The sequence below is a fragment of the Solanum stenotomum genome, chromosome 10 (assembly GCF_019186545.1).
Source record: "Solanum stenotomum isolate F172 chromosome 10, ASM1918654v1, whole genome shotgun sequence".
NCBI classification, from domain to species: domain Eukaryota; kingdom Viridiplantae; phylum Streptophyta; class Magnoliopsida; order Solanales; family Solanaceae; genus Solanum; species Solanum stenotomum.
The window spans coordinates 49,493,524-49,509,048 of NC_064291.1; the positions used below are offsets into that span (position 1 = coordinate 49,493,524).

The 15,525-nt window shown below is 34.8% G+C and overlaps 2 protein-coding genes across 2 annotated transcripts; both read right to left on the reverse strand.

Annotated features, from left to right (window-relative positions):
- Positions 1–5,582: 5,582 nt before the first annotated feature.
- LOC125842504 (uncharacterized) lies at positions 5,583–10,714 on the reverse strand. Its single transcript, XM_049521805.1, has 10 exons — positions 10,358–10,714; positions 9,426–9,491; positions 9,057–9,237; positions 7,824–8,020; positions 7,662–7,712; positions 6,967–7,058; positions 6,801–6,862; positions 6,487–6,578; positions 6,132–6,236; positions 5,583–6,023 (listed from the first exon to the last, which is right to left on the reverse strand). Exons 1-10 carry the CDS (start codon positions 10,640–10,642, stop codon positions 5,880–5,882), a joined length of 1,275 nt encoding a protein of 424 aa, XP_049377762.1. The 5' UTR covers positions 10,643–10,714; the 3' UTR covers positions 5,583–5,879.
- A 1,435-nt stretch (positions 10,715–12,149) lies between these two features.
- LOC125842579 (uncharacterized protein At1g51745-like) lies at positions 12,150–15,452 on the reverse strand. The gene is made up of 4 exons (XM_049521887.1): positions 15,035–15,452; positions 14,218–14,411; positions 13,704–13,943; positions 12,150–13,155 (listed from the first exon to the last, which is right to left on the reverse strand). Exons 1-4 carry the CDS (start codon positions 15,214–15,216, stop codon positions 12,368–12,370), a joined length of 1,404 nt encoding a protein of 467 aa, XP_049377844.1. The 5' UTR covers positions 15,217–15,452; the 3' UTR covers positions 12,150–12,367.
- Between the last annotated feature and the right edge of the window lie 73 nt (positions 15,453–15,525).

Below are 15,525 nucleotides of genomic sequence, written 5' to 3' on the forward strand. Positions count from 1 at the left end.
AATTTAGTAACCTTAGTTTACTAACAAATTAAACGTTGATAAATATTTATCGTAAACTCAATTATTGTTATTATATATTGATTTAAAGTCATCGTACAAATTTGTAGACTTAGAATTCTAAATTCATCTTTCATAATTTTTCTTTTCCGATACTCCACGACAAGAAAATCATTTTACTCATTTTCAAAGTCATTTGGTGTAGTTTCGTAGTAGGATTTACCCTTAATAAAACTATATTACATTAAATTATCATATATTATTATAAGCATGAACCTCCTAACTCCAAAGTTGATTTACCATTTTAACCCTGCAGTATTACTTAAATATTAATTTATTTAAAATATTAGTTAAATATTAATTTATTATAAAGTAAATTTATAATAAATTTAATTTGCTGTCAGCCCTAATTTAATTTTCATAAACGTATACCTCATGTTCCACGTCCCTCGCGATCGCTGTAACAGTTGTATAATTGTTGCTCAACCTTCCCTTCTGTAACGCTCAAGTTCCATTACATATATTATCCATTCTTCCAAAACTTTTCAAATACTTCACTCATCTGTATAAATGTCTCCAACAACATGTTATTGTCCATTAAAGCTTTGTTTCTCTTTTCTGTGCCTGACTGAAATACATCATTATCAGGTAAATATTGTTCCTACTCTATTTTTGTTGCATAATAGTTACGGCCAAATGTCAACAGAACTGTGATCATGAACGAAGGGCAGGACAATCAAAAAGTCCAGTGCACATTCTGATCGTAAGGATGATAACCCTTAGACTGGTCCAGTTCCATGTATTGTTTTCCATCACCATGCTGAGCCATCCCAAGCTCGCACATCATCAATAGTTTCTTGGGCAATAATGCCGCGAAATATTATATGTTGTGTCATTATCTGTGCACTGTTGTTGTTTTGTCGTTTCAGTCAAAGTATGCATAGTGCTCAAGTAGAGAGTTTTATCTGGGATGATATGAACAACCTGTGATGGAAAACATAGATTGGAGTTTATGCAAACTTTAGTTCCTTTTTATCTTCTCGACTGTTTTTTTAAAAAAATTTTAATCATTCACTTCTGTTAAAATGTTGTTTTGTGGTTTTTAAACACTGCAGGTGTTTTACTTTGTTGTAGGGGACAATAGGCGAGGCCGCTTTCTTAAGGTTAATCTACTTTCCTGACCTTGACGCTTTGCTTTTGCTTTGTTTTGCTGCTAATTGAAAATATATGTACACCCTTAGTTTCCTCACACATTGCGATCGATTTTACTTGATAGCTTTTAGATGGTCTTATATGAACTCGCACATTACGATCACTTTTACTTGATAGCTTTTAATTTCTGCCAGGAATAAATTATCATTCTCCTAGAGTAACCAATTCAACGCAATGTCAACCGGAGACTAAGAAATTATCTTTAGTTAAAAGTCCAACTAACTATGACATGACCACCTTAACTTGACCGTGACAAAGCAGCCAACATAGTGTTCTTTTGAACAAATTAATCGAGCAATTACCCATGCCACTTTACTCTAAACAATTTCTGGCAATAATTTACTCATGGGCCGTGGTGCAATTTAGTAATCAACTTCATCCAGAATTGTTCCATTGCATTAATTTTTAAATAATCTTTTCTTGCATAGTTCTTTGAGTAGATATATTTTATCAAGGACCGTCATAAATGGATTCACATCCAATGTAAAAACAACATATTTATGGGCTCTGAATTGACATTTGATAGATGATATTGGACCATGTAGCGTGCACTAACAAATAAAATAGCCGATAATAGGTAACCAAACTGAGTTTTATCCCGGTCGTGACACGTCTTATCGTAGAAAGTTTTATCCAGGATGATATGAACAACCCGAGATGGAAAACATATATTGGAGTTTATGCAGTCTTCAGTTCCTTTTTATCTTCTCGACTGTTCTCTTTTTTACTTTAAATCATTAACTTCTGTTAAATGTTGTTTTGTGGTTTTAAAACACTGCATGTGTTTTACTTTGCTGTAGGGGACAAGAGGCGAGGGCATTTTCTTAAGGTTAATCCACTTTCCTAACCTTGACGCTTTGCTTCTTCTCTGTTTTGATGCTAATAGAAAATATATTTACACCCTTAGTTTCCTCGCACATTGCGATCAGTTTTACTTGATAGCTTTTAGACAGTCTTATGTGACCGCTTTGCTGTCTTTTTTTCCTTTACTTTTTCTAAGTCAAACAGTTGTTAAAAAAATTTCAGCATTTAGATAAGTTCTGATTAAGGACTATAACAGAGGTCCTACCTCATGCTCACCACTAGAATTTCTACAGTTTTCATTTGTTTCTTTTCTCACACTTTTGCTTGGAGAGGAGGGAGAGAGAGAGAGCTGAAGAAGGATCTTCTTTCCAAACTCTCTTGTACATATGATCAGTAGCTGTTTTTTTGAACAAAGATGAAACTTTACAAAGTCGTATAAAATTCACACAAAACAAAATATTGCTTGGATACGTTTAGCAAAGTGTGATCATCTAAACTCAAACATGAAAAACTTCTTTTCTACTGACTAAATGGATTAGTTTCCTAACTATTGTTGTCCATAAGCACCTTACTGATAAAAAAAATTAATGCTTTTTGAATATCATATTACTGGAAAATAGACATTAAAACACTTCATACGCTAAAAATTCAAATTCATCAATGAGTTAGCTGTAATCATTTGGAACAGTTAAGACTTCAGGTCATGTCTTTGCCTTGATCGTGCCCAATCAAAGTTAATCGTCCAATTTAGGATAGAGGACGCAAAAAAAAAAAATTGGTATAGCTTTATAACTAAAATTCTGCAATAACAGAGGTAATATAGCAATGGAATGAAACAGACATAGCAGAGTTACTTAGAGGCTCGTCCAAAGGTGTAGCGTAGTGATCAATGAAGTGGGATAAAGTCAAGAGACACCAAAATTCCTAACAGAGTCAGAAAGAGCACTCAATTTAAGTATTGATTGCACTTATCAATTGTTTCTTAGAGGCTCTTCCAAAGGTGTAGCGTAGTGAGCAATGAGGTGGGATAAAGTCAAGGGACACCAAAATTCCTAAGAGAATTAGAAAGAGCAAGTCATTATATACATGACATGTTCTCTTCGAGTCTAGAAAAAATTCTATTTCAAGAAGAAAATGATCAGATTATTTTAGCACAACAATTCTATACCTTACATTAGGATAGTTTTACAATGATTCCAGCTGCTGAAGCAATTGGAAAAAATCCTCTTCAGCGACCCATACTCTTCAATGCGTTAATATCATATTCGAAATAGTTCTTTGAGTACTATTATGAGCTTTCTTGATATTGTATTCCGTTCTAATGTCTTAATATTATTATTATTAATAATAATTTACATTACTTCCATACTTCTCTTTTGACACTTCATATTAACTTCATGTTGGCGTTCCTACTAATATCTCATGCAATCATCAGAAGACTAATTAACACAATGTACGCTTCTACTACATCAATAATAATGCACCCACTCATGAGTCATGACAACACTGCTTTACAAATGTCTCTCCACAGAGAATGATACAACTTCACATGGCTAACATGTGCAGCGCACCTGTCCCTGACTAGTATATATATAAAAGAGAACTTTAGGCCTGCCTACGTGGCGCCACCACAAACAAGAATTCACTTTTAATTTATTTATTTTCAAAACTAGCTTTTCTTTTTCATGAAAAGTTGTGACATTTATGAAAAGTTGCGACTTTTATGAAGAGTTGCGACTTTAATGAAGAGTTGTGACTTTATGAAAAGTTGTGATCTTTCCGAAGGGTTGCAACTTTTCCAAATAGTTGTAACATTTCCGATAAGGCACAATAAACATTTGTTCACACTACCCTTTGTTGTCTATAAATAGAGGGATTTCCTCTCATTTTAAAACAACGAAAATTCTGAACCTACTCTTCTTCTTCTTCTTCACAATTAAATATTTGTGTATTTTGCTCCTGTTGAGTGGCTTACTAACACCATGACTTATGTTACAGATCCTGGTATGTATTTTTACAGTCATTAATTTATGCTTATGTTATTAAGGATAAATGATAAGATGTAATAATTTTCATTTTCCTTTACATTATTAATGTTTGTTACTACGTAATCTTGTATGTAAGACAATATAGTGTTTTAGTTTTAATGGCTAGTAGGTTTTAAGTATTATTTTATAAATTCCGTGATATTAATTCCCGCGCGAAGTGCGGGTAAATAAAAAGAAACCACGTTTATTCAACAACCTATACTCTATTGTATTTAATTAATAATCAGATCATCTTTAAATCTACCTACTCCACGTTAGATTTCTCTATTTACATATAAATATAAATTTGTCTTATGTATCTTTTGGCTTTTTATGAGTTAAAGGCTAAGAAACAAACACAATTACATACTCTTTTGTATAAATTTCAGCCAGCTTACCCATGTTCTCCCTAAAAACAAATTGTACTAGTTCTCTTTTTTCTTTTTAATAATTGTGATATTTGAGGTAGTTTTTTTTCTCACCTCGACTAATTCTATTGAATACTAATTTTTAGTGAATGTAAGATTTATTGGAACTTCTGAAATGAGAAAAAATGTGTGCAGTGTATAATCATGATTTAAAAATAAGACTTCATTCATTCCAATATAAATGTCACTTCAATAGAAAAATGTTTGACAGTGTCGCTTTAATGATTCAAGATAAAAATAGTAAGTAATTGTTTTAAATTCTCAAGAAATACCTAATAAATAGGGTTAACTTAGTAAACTACACCTGGTATTTATTATTTTTCTTGATAAACGTGAATGAGTTAAAGCGATACTTATTTTGGGACGGGGGAGATTGAATGTCAACACCTTTTTCAAGAATAATGGAGTATCTAATTCTATGAAAAGTAAATTTTTATCAAACAATAGATATTAGAGTAGCATACTGTTCTCTTTATTTTACTCTATAAAGAATCTCAATATTATTATCTTCTATGGAAGAACAAAAATGCAAAGCTCAGAAATCAGACTGAAAATGGCACTTTTAATAAGAATATTGCAGCTAAAAGAGAAGGGAACAGGACAGAAGAATATTCTTGCAAGAAAAAAATACACAAGACAACTAGAAGAAAATGTCTTGTTAGAATATTATTGACAGCAATGAGACCAATTACAATGTTTCTTTGACCTGAATAGGAATGCGAGACTTCATGGTTCTTACCCTACTTTATTGACCACCCGACCTTTACCCTTTGATCTTCCCATATCCTTTATTGCTACTAGCACCTTCTCTCTCTTTCTACTGCATTGATCACATCAGTGTCATCCAAATAGGATTTTTATCCATGTTACAAAAACAATCTAGTACACAAAGCATCATGAGTTCATGTAGGGTGCGACGGTGCGGGAATAGGATTTTTATCTATGCTATGAAGACTAAATCCAGGTAATCTAAAGATGACACTGGTATGACTTAAAGCAAAAAGCACTACGTAGGCCCAAAATAACACCCTTTTTACTTGCTAACAAATGTTGAACTACTTGAGGAGGAAAGCATGTATGGCACAAACTGAAACACAAACAGAAATGATGGAGAAAACATGAAGGAAGAATAAATTAACTTAAATGTACATTTCAAATGAGTCAGTACATGATTCATCACAACCGTTTTTTTACATGAGACAGGTCCCCGAAAGAGGAGAATGGAGATGGGGGGAGGAAGAAATTGAGAGACAGAACCAAGATACAAGAGGACAGTATCACATTAGATCATATTCTATATTGATAACAGAATGAACTCTCACAGTTTCATAAGGTTCGCGCTATGGCTATCTGTATGCATTTATGCTCAATCTGAACTACAGCTTGCCGGTGGATAGCATGCGTCCATCATCTATTCCTCACATAAGCAGCCTTTGAAACCTTTTCTTAGTGCAGTTTCATCTAGGTTTCTGCCTATGAATACTAACTTGTTTATTCTCTTCTCATTTGGTTCCCATGTCTTGCCTGGGCATCCATCTAAAATGGAATGTACCCCCTTTCCAAAAGTTCAAAGAAAGAAAAGCAAGAAAAAGGATCAAAATCAGAATCAAGAATGACCGAGCATCAAGATCAAGAATACCACAAAGACGAAATTGATGAGAACCTGGAAAACATAGCGTTGTTCAGAATCGCTCACAGATAAAACCCCTTTCATCCTGTACAGGTCATCCCCATTCTCTTCAATCAGTCTTTCAAGCCAATCATCAACCTGGATCGCATACCCAGTAAAATGTTGTTCATACAAAATATAAAAAAATTGGCAAAACATAGACAAGGAAGTATTTCAACTATAAAGTGAAAGTAGAGCAAGCCTTGTTAAAATATCAACAAGTGTTACATTAGGCCAGAGCCACAGGACTTCAACATTGCGGTGGCCGGTTAAATTGGTAACTCAACAATAATCAGATAATGATACGAAAAAATAAGAAGCTAACTAGAAAGAAAGAAAGAGCACATACCTCATCTAAATCTAAGGTTCCCTCAGACACAATACTAACACTGGATACAGCAGAATCATGTACATGATCATGATGGTGGCCCTTGTGATGTTCTGCAAACAATGAGGCATGTTATCAAAAACCTGAAGGAGCTTATGTTTATGTTCTGATAAGATGAAAAGTCAGAGCAGTAATAAAAAAGAATCAAACAACTCATGCACATAAAAATCTTTCTTTAAAAAAAACAAAGGAAAACAGAGAGGGCCGGGGAGACGTTGGAAAGAAAAGGGAGAACAAAGAAGAAATGTTACGAAAAGTTAATCACTATTCACTACCATGCCCATCTTCATGTTTGTGCCCACAGTGGGAGCCCTCTGATTGAACTTCAGAATCAACTCTGCAAAGCAAGCATACTTGTAATCTCAGAAACAATAACTCAAAATAGCATTCTGAGCCAAGGAAAGGGAACAGTTTAAGGACAAGTTCTTTAAGCAGAATCACCTGTCAAGATCATAGCCACCAACTCCCAAAACAAAGTCCATATCAACCACCCCATGCTTTGCTCTCTTTATTTGTGCCATTCCATTGATATGCTGGAAGGCCACGGCAATCAAGACTTTGTATTCAAAAATGGAGTCATAAATATAATCGAAAAAAGGGGAAAATATAACTAGATACAGGGTCAAGGAGTAGACATTGCATATCCACCAGAAATGGCTATACAGATGTTTACCTAGCTGACAAAACTATTAGAAATAATAAACAGATGCCACATAAATTATTTTTTTTTTAAAAAAGTTTGAGGTTGCAGCAGCTCAAAATGCATTACCAAGTCATATTGGAACAAACATAACGGAAGAAATTAAGGCAATACAATAAGAACGCAGTGGGAAGAGCCTAACAAAGAAATTCTTCCTTCACATTAAGTAAGTTAGTTCTTAAAACACCATAAGCAAGAGGGCAATTTCCAAGCTTAACAACAACAACAAACCCAGTGTAATCCCACAAGTGGTCTAGGAGGATAGGGTGTACACAGACCTTACCCCTACCTTGGAAGGTAATTCCAAGCTTAATATCATTGAATCATTCATACATAAACATATTGCAACAATGTAAGTCATGTTTATATTAGAGCAACTACCTGCACTGCGATTGTAGAAGAAAGACAACTAAGACCAAAAAAGAAGAGACTCTACCTTGATTCTCTTTGTTAACACTTCGAGCTCAGATTCTGTTACCAAGTCTATCTGTCAACATAATCAGAAGAACATAAGCTGACATATAGGCTTCCTAAGATTGGTTAAACCTACAGCAGGCAAGGAAAAGAGTAACCAAGTAAAAGCTAGAAGCTTCCTTACCTTGTTCAAGATAATACGATCTGCATAAGCCACTTGTTCAACAGCCTCATTCGACACAAATCTGGGTTTTACCTTATTTAAATGTTGCAAGGCGTGCTTGCAATCAACCAATGTAACGACTCCATCAAGTTTGACATGTCTTGAAACCAATTCATCAGAACAAAATGTTTCAATAACTGGACCAGGCTTTGCAAGACCTAGAAAACAAGTAGCAACTCAAAGGAGCAGTTAGGAAGATGATTAACACTCACTAAAGATGAGTCATGAATTCAATTTCTAAAGAAAAACATGCTGCCAGGATTTAGTCAGACCAAGATGCATAATTAGCATTTAGTCTGTATTTTACAGGGGCCTCATGATGGGCTAAACTACAGAAACCCACCTTTCGTGGTTCTGTTTTTTCTTTGCCCTGCTTCTCTCCGTGAGGAAGAGGGTCTACAAAGGATTGTTCATTTCGGAAAGCTAGTAAGCAACATTTGGCAAAATTGAAAAACTTTTCTGTCAGCAATGCTAGTGAACATTAACTTTCCCAGACCACTTAGAGTGCTATTGAAGTTATCCATGAAGTTACAACAAACCTAATAAGGCTTCATGCAATACAGTGAAAGACCAGAGGGATAATAGAAATAAACGAAATTGCAGTAGTCATTGCAAATTAAATGAAGTTACGTGCTTCCAAGTCCCAGGCATCTGAATTTCATTTGAATCACCATCAGGAACAGACAATATATCAAAACATAAGACCAACACTACATATGCATATGTTTCCCTCTTTTTTCCCACTCTTATCACTGCATCAACATTGTTTGAAGGAGAAGGAAGCAATTCAGTACAAGCTACCAGTTGGATTAATGCAAATCTACTTCTACGTGGATTTGCTTAAGGCACATAAATTTAATCCATCCAAGTCAATAAAAGAGATTAAGAAAGAACCCTCTATTAAAATGCTTTGAGAAAGGTAACATAACCCTCTATTAAAATGTTTTCACATACTTTATAGAAGAACCTTAGCTATTTCTCATAAGATGACCTGCTTATACCAGGCAAAGTTATCTATTTAAGTATTGAAGTGACTTGCAAGTGCTAAACTACATAATCAGATTTTTTCCCCTTTTGATAAGTACTTTGTAATCAGATGTTCTTGAAGTTTTATTAACAAAATCGAGCCCACAAGTGCACTTGAGAACATTTGAGAACAAAGTTAACTACATTTTATTAAATAGTTTCACATACCTGTTGTCTCTATAACTATGTGATCAAATTTGTCTCTCCTATTCTTAACGAGTTCCAAAAGCATCTTAACAAGGTCACCACGTACAGTACAGCATAGACAACCATTATTAACCATGAGAATTTCCTCGTTAGATGAAGAATGACTAGCAACCAATGAGCCATCAATGTCCACCTCACCAAACTGCATTGGATCAGCCATAAAAAAATCTGAGTGAATGCAGATAATCCAAAATTTACTAGCCATAACATAATTAAATGCAAAATGGGAAGTCAAAGGGCATGGGCATCCATTAAATGCTAAAAGGACCATCTTAGGTTATAAAAGTTTTAACAATAATAACTGGATAAGACAAGAAAACCCCGGAATACCTCATTTTCAATCACAGCAATCCGCTTCCCATGCTGAGATGTCAGTATATGATTCAACAGAGTAGTCTGCCAGGGTATCCATAAAAGGAAAAGAAAGAGACATTTCTCATAAGTAAACTAATCACGACATCTTCTACATCCAAAGTAATTCAGATATCTCAGTTCAACATAGAGATTCACTACGTTCCTGGTAATTATAAGTTCAAAAAAGAAACCCGAAAGGAAAAACAGGGTGTGATATTAACAAAACAAATCATTTAGTTCTAATTTTGCGTTGGGCATAATTTCATTAACCTTTGACTTTTCACTTAATGTATTTCATTATCTGAAACTTATAGCAAACATGGATTGAAGACACATCTGTGGTAACTGGATTACAATGTCTACTCATACATGATAAACTTTTCCAGCATTTGTAGTCAACAAAGTGCCATAATTTCTTCAAACCATAACACAACAACCACTAGCACAAACAAAGAAAAGGAGGAAAACATTTCCATAACTTACCGTTGAATACAATTAGTTTTAAAAGCAAGTTCAGATGAGAATGTGAAAACCTCAAGAGCATGAGAGATTTTACTTCCTGAACCGAAATGAACTACCCTCCTTCGCCAAATTCACAAAATGATGGATTCAGAGCACGAATCAACTTATATAATTCTCGCTATGAATAAAATTTACATGTTTTGAAAACTATATAAAAACATACTACAAAAGAACCTTTTTAGATAAACTATTTCATTCTAATATTCAATAATTTGCTAAACAATAAACTACGCCCCAATTCCGAGCTACCTGAGCTCAGCTACATGAATCCTCCTCCCTATCCATATTCCTTCATTTAATCTGTTTCATTCTAATATTCAATAACTTAAGTCACCATAACTAAAGTTAAAAAAATGTGAGAAAAATGTAATCTTGATTCCCCGAACCTTTCCAGAGCCAAGAAAACCAGTAATAACAGTCGCCGGAACCCGACTATCAAGACTCAAAGCGGCTGCAATGGAAGAATCAGAGTCTTGGGCGACGTACTCAGGAGAAGTGGAGAAACTTCTAGAATTAGGTGAATGGCAATGGAATTCTCTAGAAACAAAAGAGTTAAGAGCTCTTAGGAATTGGGAAATGTGAGGGAAGTTGTTAGAACGATGAAGATGGAAAGGATTGCTGAGTTTTAGAGGCGTTGATGATTTGGAGAGCAAGTATCTGAGAGTAGCCATTGTTGAGTAACTGTGAAAATTTTGGAACCAAACAAAGCTTTAACCCTTAAACCCTAGCTGGGGTTTTTGGTGAATTTTTTGAGTTGAAAGTTTATTTATACCAACTTTGGAGCTGAAAAGAGAAATGGATAGTTTGGATTATGGAAATTTTAAGTACGGAAAAGGGTCAAAACTATCCTTAAATTATCCGAAATAGCTTAAACATACCCTTAAATTATATTTCGGCTCAAAAATACCATTTCCGTCAACGTATTGGGCCACATCTACCCTTATTTAACAGAAGCATCCATGTGTGTGTTAAATGTCATATGGATGCCACATAGACACGCTAAACACACCCCACTGTCACATAGATGAATTAAATCCCTAATTTCACTTTTTCCCCCTCATTTCATCCTTTCCCTTAGAAACAATTTCACTCTTTCCCCCCTCATTTCAAAATCCTCTATCAATTCACTTGAAACATCGTATGCAAGAAGATGTCATTGGAGTGAAATTGTTTCCAAGGGAAAGAATGAGATGAGGGGGGGAAAAGTGAATTTTTTTTCTAAGGGAAAGGATGAAATGAGGGGGGAAAGAGTGAAATTAGGGATTTCATTTGTCTATGTGGCAGTGGGGTGTGTTTGGCGTGTCCATGTGGCATTTTACACACACATGGATACTTCTGCTAAATAGAAGGGTAGGTGTGGCCCAATAGTTTGATGGGAAGGGTATTTTTGAGTCGAAATATAGTTTAAGGATATATTTAAGCTATTTCGAATAGTTTAAGGATAGTTTTGACTCTTTTCCGTTTTAAGTATTCCCACTCCTCACCATAGTTGTTGTGCTTTTTATTTACATGTCTTTTAAGAAAAATATTTTACATTTGAAGATATAATCTCTTTTCATTGAATATTTAATCTATTTCATGAATAACATGACTTTTTCCAATCTATCAATTAAGTAGGCGATCAAGGGAATAACATAGCTACGAGTGAATGTGTTTTGTTCAAACCCATGTAACTAACTATCATGAAAAAAAATGAGTATTTAGGGGGTGAAGGGATTTTTTTTTTAAAAAAAAGTAAGTTATTTCTTATTTATAACCTAGTATTTTAACGAACATTATATGGAATGAGATAGGGTAGGGGGTGTGGATGATGAGGGGCTATGGGGAGTGGGATGAGGGGTGGATGTGTTGGAGAGTGGCTAGAGGCAATTAATGTGAAATGTGGAATTTGTTTTTCCTACTAAATCCCAACCTCAAATTCTATTCAAGTCCATATCATTCCAATACTGAATTAAACATTCAAAAGATACATCAGAAATTAAATTATTTCTACACTAACCACTATGCTATCACAACTCTCTTTCCTTTATCCAAATTTAAAAATGATTAAGACTATGCAAAAGGAACATAAACAAAGTTAACTGTAAAGTAATTAAAGTACTTGAAGAAATATACTAGTAAAAGGCAACTCAATCTTACTACAACAGGACTATTAGATAGATTTCATATTAGAAGAACAAAGACTGAGCAATCATTTTGCTCATTTTTTGTAAGTTAAAGGATACTTACAGAGGAGACATTAACCTACTTAAGTATGTCAATATACAGTTCTCAAAATGTCAGCAGTTAGAACATAAAAACTAAGCAAACTGTAATATCTATAGAAAGCTTCTCCTACTTAAAAAGTCATAAAGGGTAATAAATACACCATATATATGAACACCTCTTGCTTAAGATCATACATTTCCAAGTGCCCCTATTAACTTGATGAATATGTCTTTCACAGGGACACATGTATCTTTTACAGCATTCTTGATTCTGGAATCAGCAAGGTAGAGTGATCTTGGTTTATTCTTTGACATGTTTGGCTTCTTCGATAACTTCCCACGAGACTCAGTATTAAAGGGACTATTTTTCCTAGCTTGGGAACTTAAATCTCCAAGTTTCTTGCTGCTGTGCTGAAGGTTCTCATACTTAGTTGCAGAAGAGGTAGAACTTGTGTAACAGACGGGAGTTCTCTTTGAAGTTCTCCAAACAAGTTGAGGCATTCTGCCTTTGTTTTGCAGTTGATCAGAGCTCTCCTTTTCAACAGGAAGCATTGAGCTATCATATAATACTTCTATGTTGATGGGGTGCCCGACGATTGCCTTTCCATTTAATCTACTCATTAAGGAAACAAGGGGAGTATGCTCTCCTCTATAAGTGCTTTGAACTGTCATATGCACATCTATTAATGTCTTGGTACTATTTTTCCGCGTGGTGAACTTTGAACTAAGGCTTTGGATGCTGGTGTCCTCTGTGAAACTGTTTCCTGGACTAAGCTGAGACTTCTGATTGACATCCCTTGACATGATTTCAAATGATTCAGTCTTAGATCCAAATTCAGTACTTCTTTCATTAGTTGAAACAACTGATCTGCTCTTAAAATGTTGATTATGCACTTTCCCATTGTGCTTCCATTTGTTGACTGCTGGACGACTGATGACTTTGAAGTTCATCTTCGTTGGTCGCAATGCATTGTTACCTGAATTTTCAGAACAGATCAAAACAGCACAGCAAACAGTATCCAATCAATTGCTTGGTCCTGAAACTACTCTAGACATTTGTAGTGCTCTTTCTATTAAGCAGCATCATTCTGAGGGAAAGAAAAGGAAAAATTTTCCATCTTTCATCAAGTGATTTACTCCTATGATTGTTAAACTTAAATCATATGATGTAAATTTTCTGAAGTTGAAGTCACTGGCAATGCCGTTTCTATGACATTACAGTAGCACACTGATGTAATAACTCGAAGAAACTGAAAGCAATGAAGAAAAGTGTGCTACAGTGCTAGTGCTTTAGGTATCATTGCTCATAAATATAAGGCGGAGATCATTATGTAACATCTGCTCAAATATGAGAAAGGAAACACTTGAAAAAACAACCAGTTCGAATTATGCTAATTAAGGAAAGATGAGGATTTAATTCGCAAACACACGACTTTCTCAAAGAAGATGGAATCGAAAGGAGATGTACATGTATCAAAACAATTAACAAAAGGATTAAAAAAAGAAGCAGAGGATAAACATTAACCTGCAGTTGTCTCTCTCTTTTTATGTGAGCTCTGTGATTCACTCTTCAAGGAACTCATCGACTTGGAAGAAGAAATTTCTGTTGCATGAATAGAGGTGGCAACCATATTTGATGATTGAGAATGAACTGATTTCTCCAAGAAAGATATCGAGTCGATAGGGGAGTAAAAACATCTGCTTCTCTTTGCTCTTTGATTACTTTCTCCATGAGTCTCACCCTCTTTGAATCCAGAAAAAAATACTGTAATGTACAAACAAAATTGACGAACAGATTCCTTAGTTGATTTTATTTAAGAAGCTTTCAAGATTACAATGATGAGACACTTTTTTCCTTAATGTGGAATCATGAACATTATATTTAGCAGTCATCTTGATTGAGGTCAAATTCCCTCCTAATCACTGTTCTATGAGCTAAAACATCATTTTATGCTCGAATAAGCATCAATATCCTCATCAATTTTCAGTCTAATACAACAAAGATGCAACAGCTAATCTGAGTCTAACAGCTAAAATACCTGGCCTTTCCAGTTTCTCTTGGTCTTGCTTCTCAAGTTCAAGAGCATGAAGAATTGCATCTTCTCTATGTGCATATTTCAGGCTTTTAGTATAGGTAAAATTCTTGGATGATTCAGCTTTTTTGATACAACCATCGAACTCACCACATCGAAATGCCTTTACGCGGCTAGACTTCTCCAAATTGTACCAATACCTGATAATGTCGTTATACAATTGCACACAAACATGATTTCACATCTTCATTTACTGATCTTAAGAACCACAAAAGCTATCAAGAAACACACTAAAGGAACAAGGCAGCAACATATAAGACACAGTTTTGTCCTGCTTCACTGTTTCCTCTGTGATCAAGAAGCTCTCTAGAGGTACACAGGTTAAACTTACCAACAGCATCAAGAGAAATAAACACAAATGAAACTGAGAAAAACAAACTATAGTGCTCAACCTAATCTGTGAAACCAGCAAAAGAGACAGCTCCTATGGTAATGACAGAAAGGGTCTTAAGCCAAAAGTTTGATTTTAAAACATATTTAACTTCTTTTCTCACATGCAAAACAAAATAAACAATAACCAACCTTCATTTCTACGAGTATAACAACATTCAACAAAATTCTGCTATATTTTGTTCTTACTACTTGGCAGCAAAAGACGGTAGAAAAAAACCCATCTTTTCTTGTTCTTACCAAAAAAAATCCACCAAATCTTAACTCCCTACCAAGAAAAAACAAAAGGGGTACTCAAGAATCCCATGTTCCAACTCCTAACAACACAAAAACCACAAAATAAGCACAAAAAAAGAAGAGCTAAGAAGCATACACAGAAGCATCATCTCTCCCAAGAAGCTTAATTGGAAATCTTGAACTGAAATCAGTACGAGAAAGAATCCCAGAAGTTGGGATTTCATTGCTACACAATATTCTCCCAGGCCACCATGTTCCATTTTGTCTCAGCACCCAAACTACACTACCTCCTCTTCTTTCTATAACAGGTCCTCCCATTTTTTTTCTTACTGAAAACAAAGAAAATCTTCAGATTCAGCTCCTTAGAGAAGAAATTTAAAAAGGGGTTTTAGCAAAGTTTAGTACTTTCATCATTATCATCATCCAGCACACGCTAAAACTAAAAAAGAAAAGTTGCAGAGCCAAGAATAAAGCATCCAATGGCACTCTGCTACCTGTTCTTTTTTTTTTTTTTCTCTTTTTGAATGTACGATTAGCGTACGTTGGCTCTCTTTTTGGTTTGTCTTTTTGTTAGGATTTAGGAGCATGGAGGGAAGCTATTTGTGTGATTATTATCATAGTGTCCAA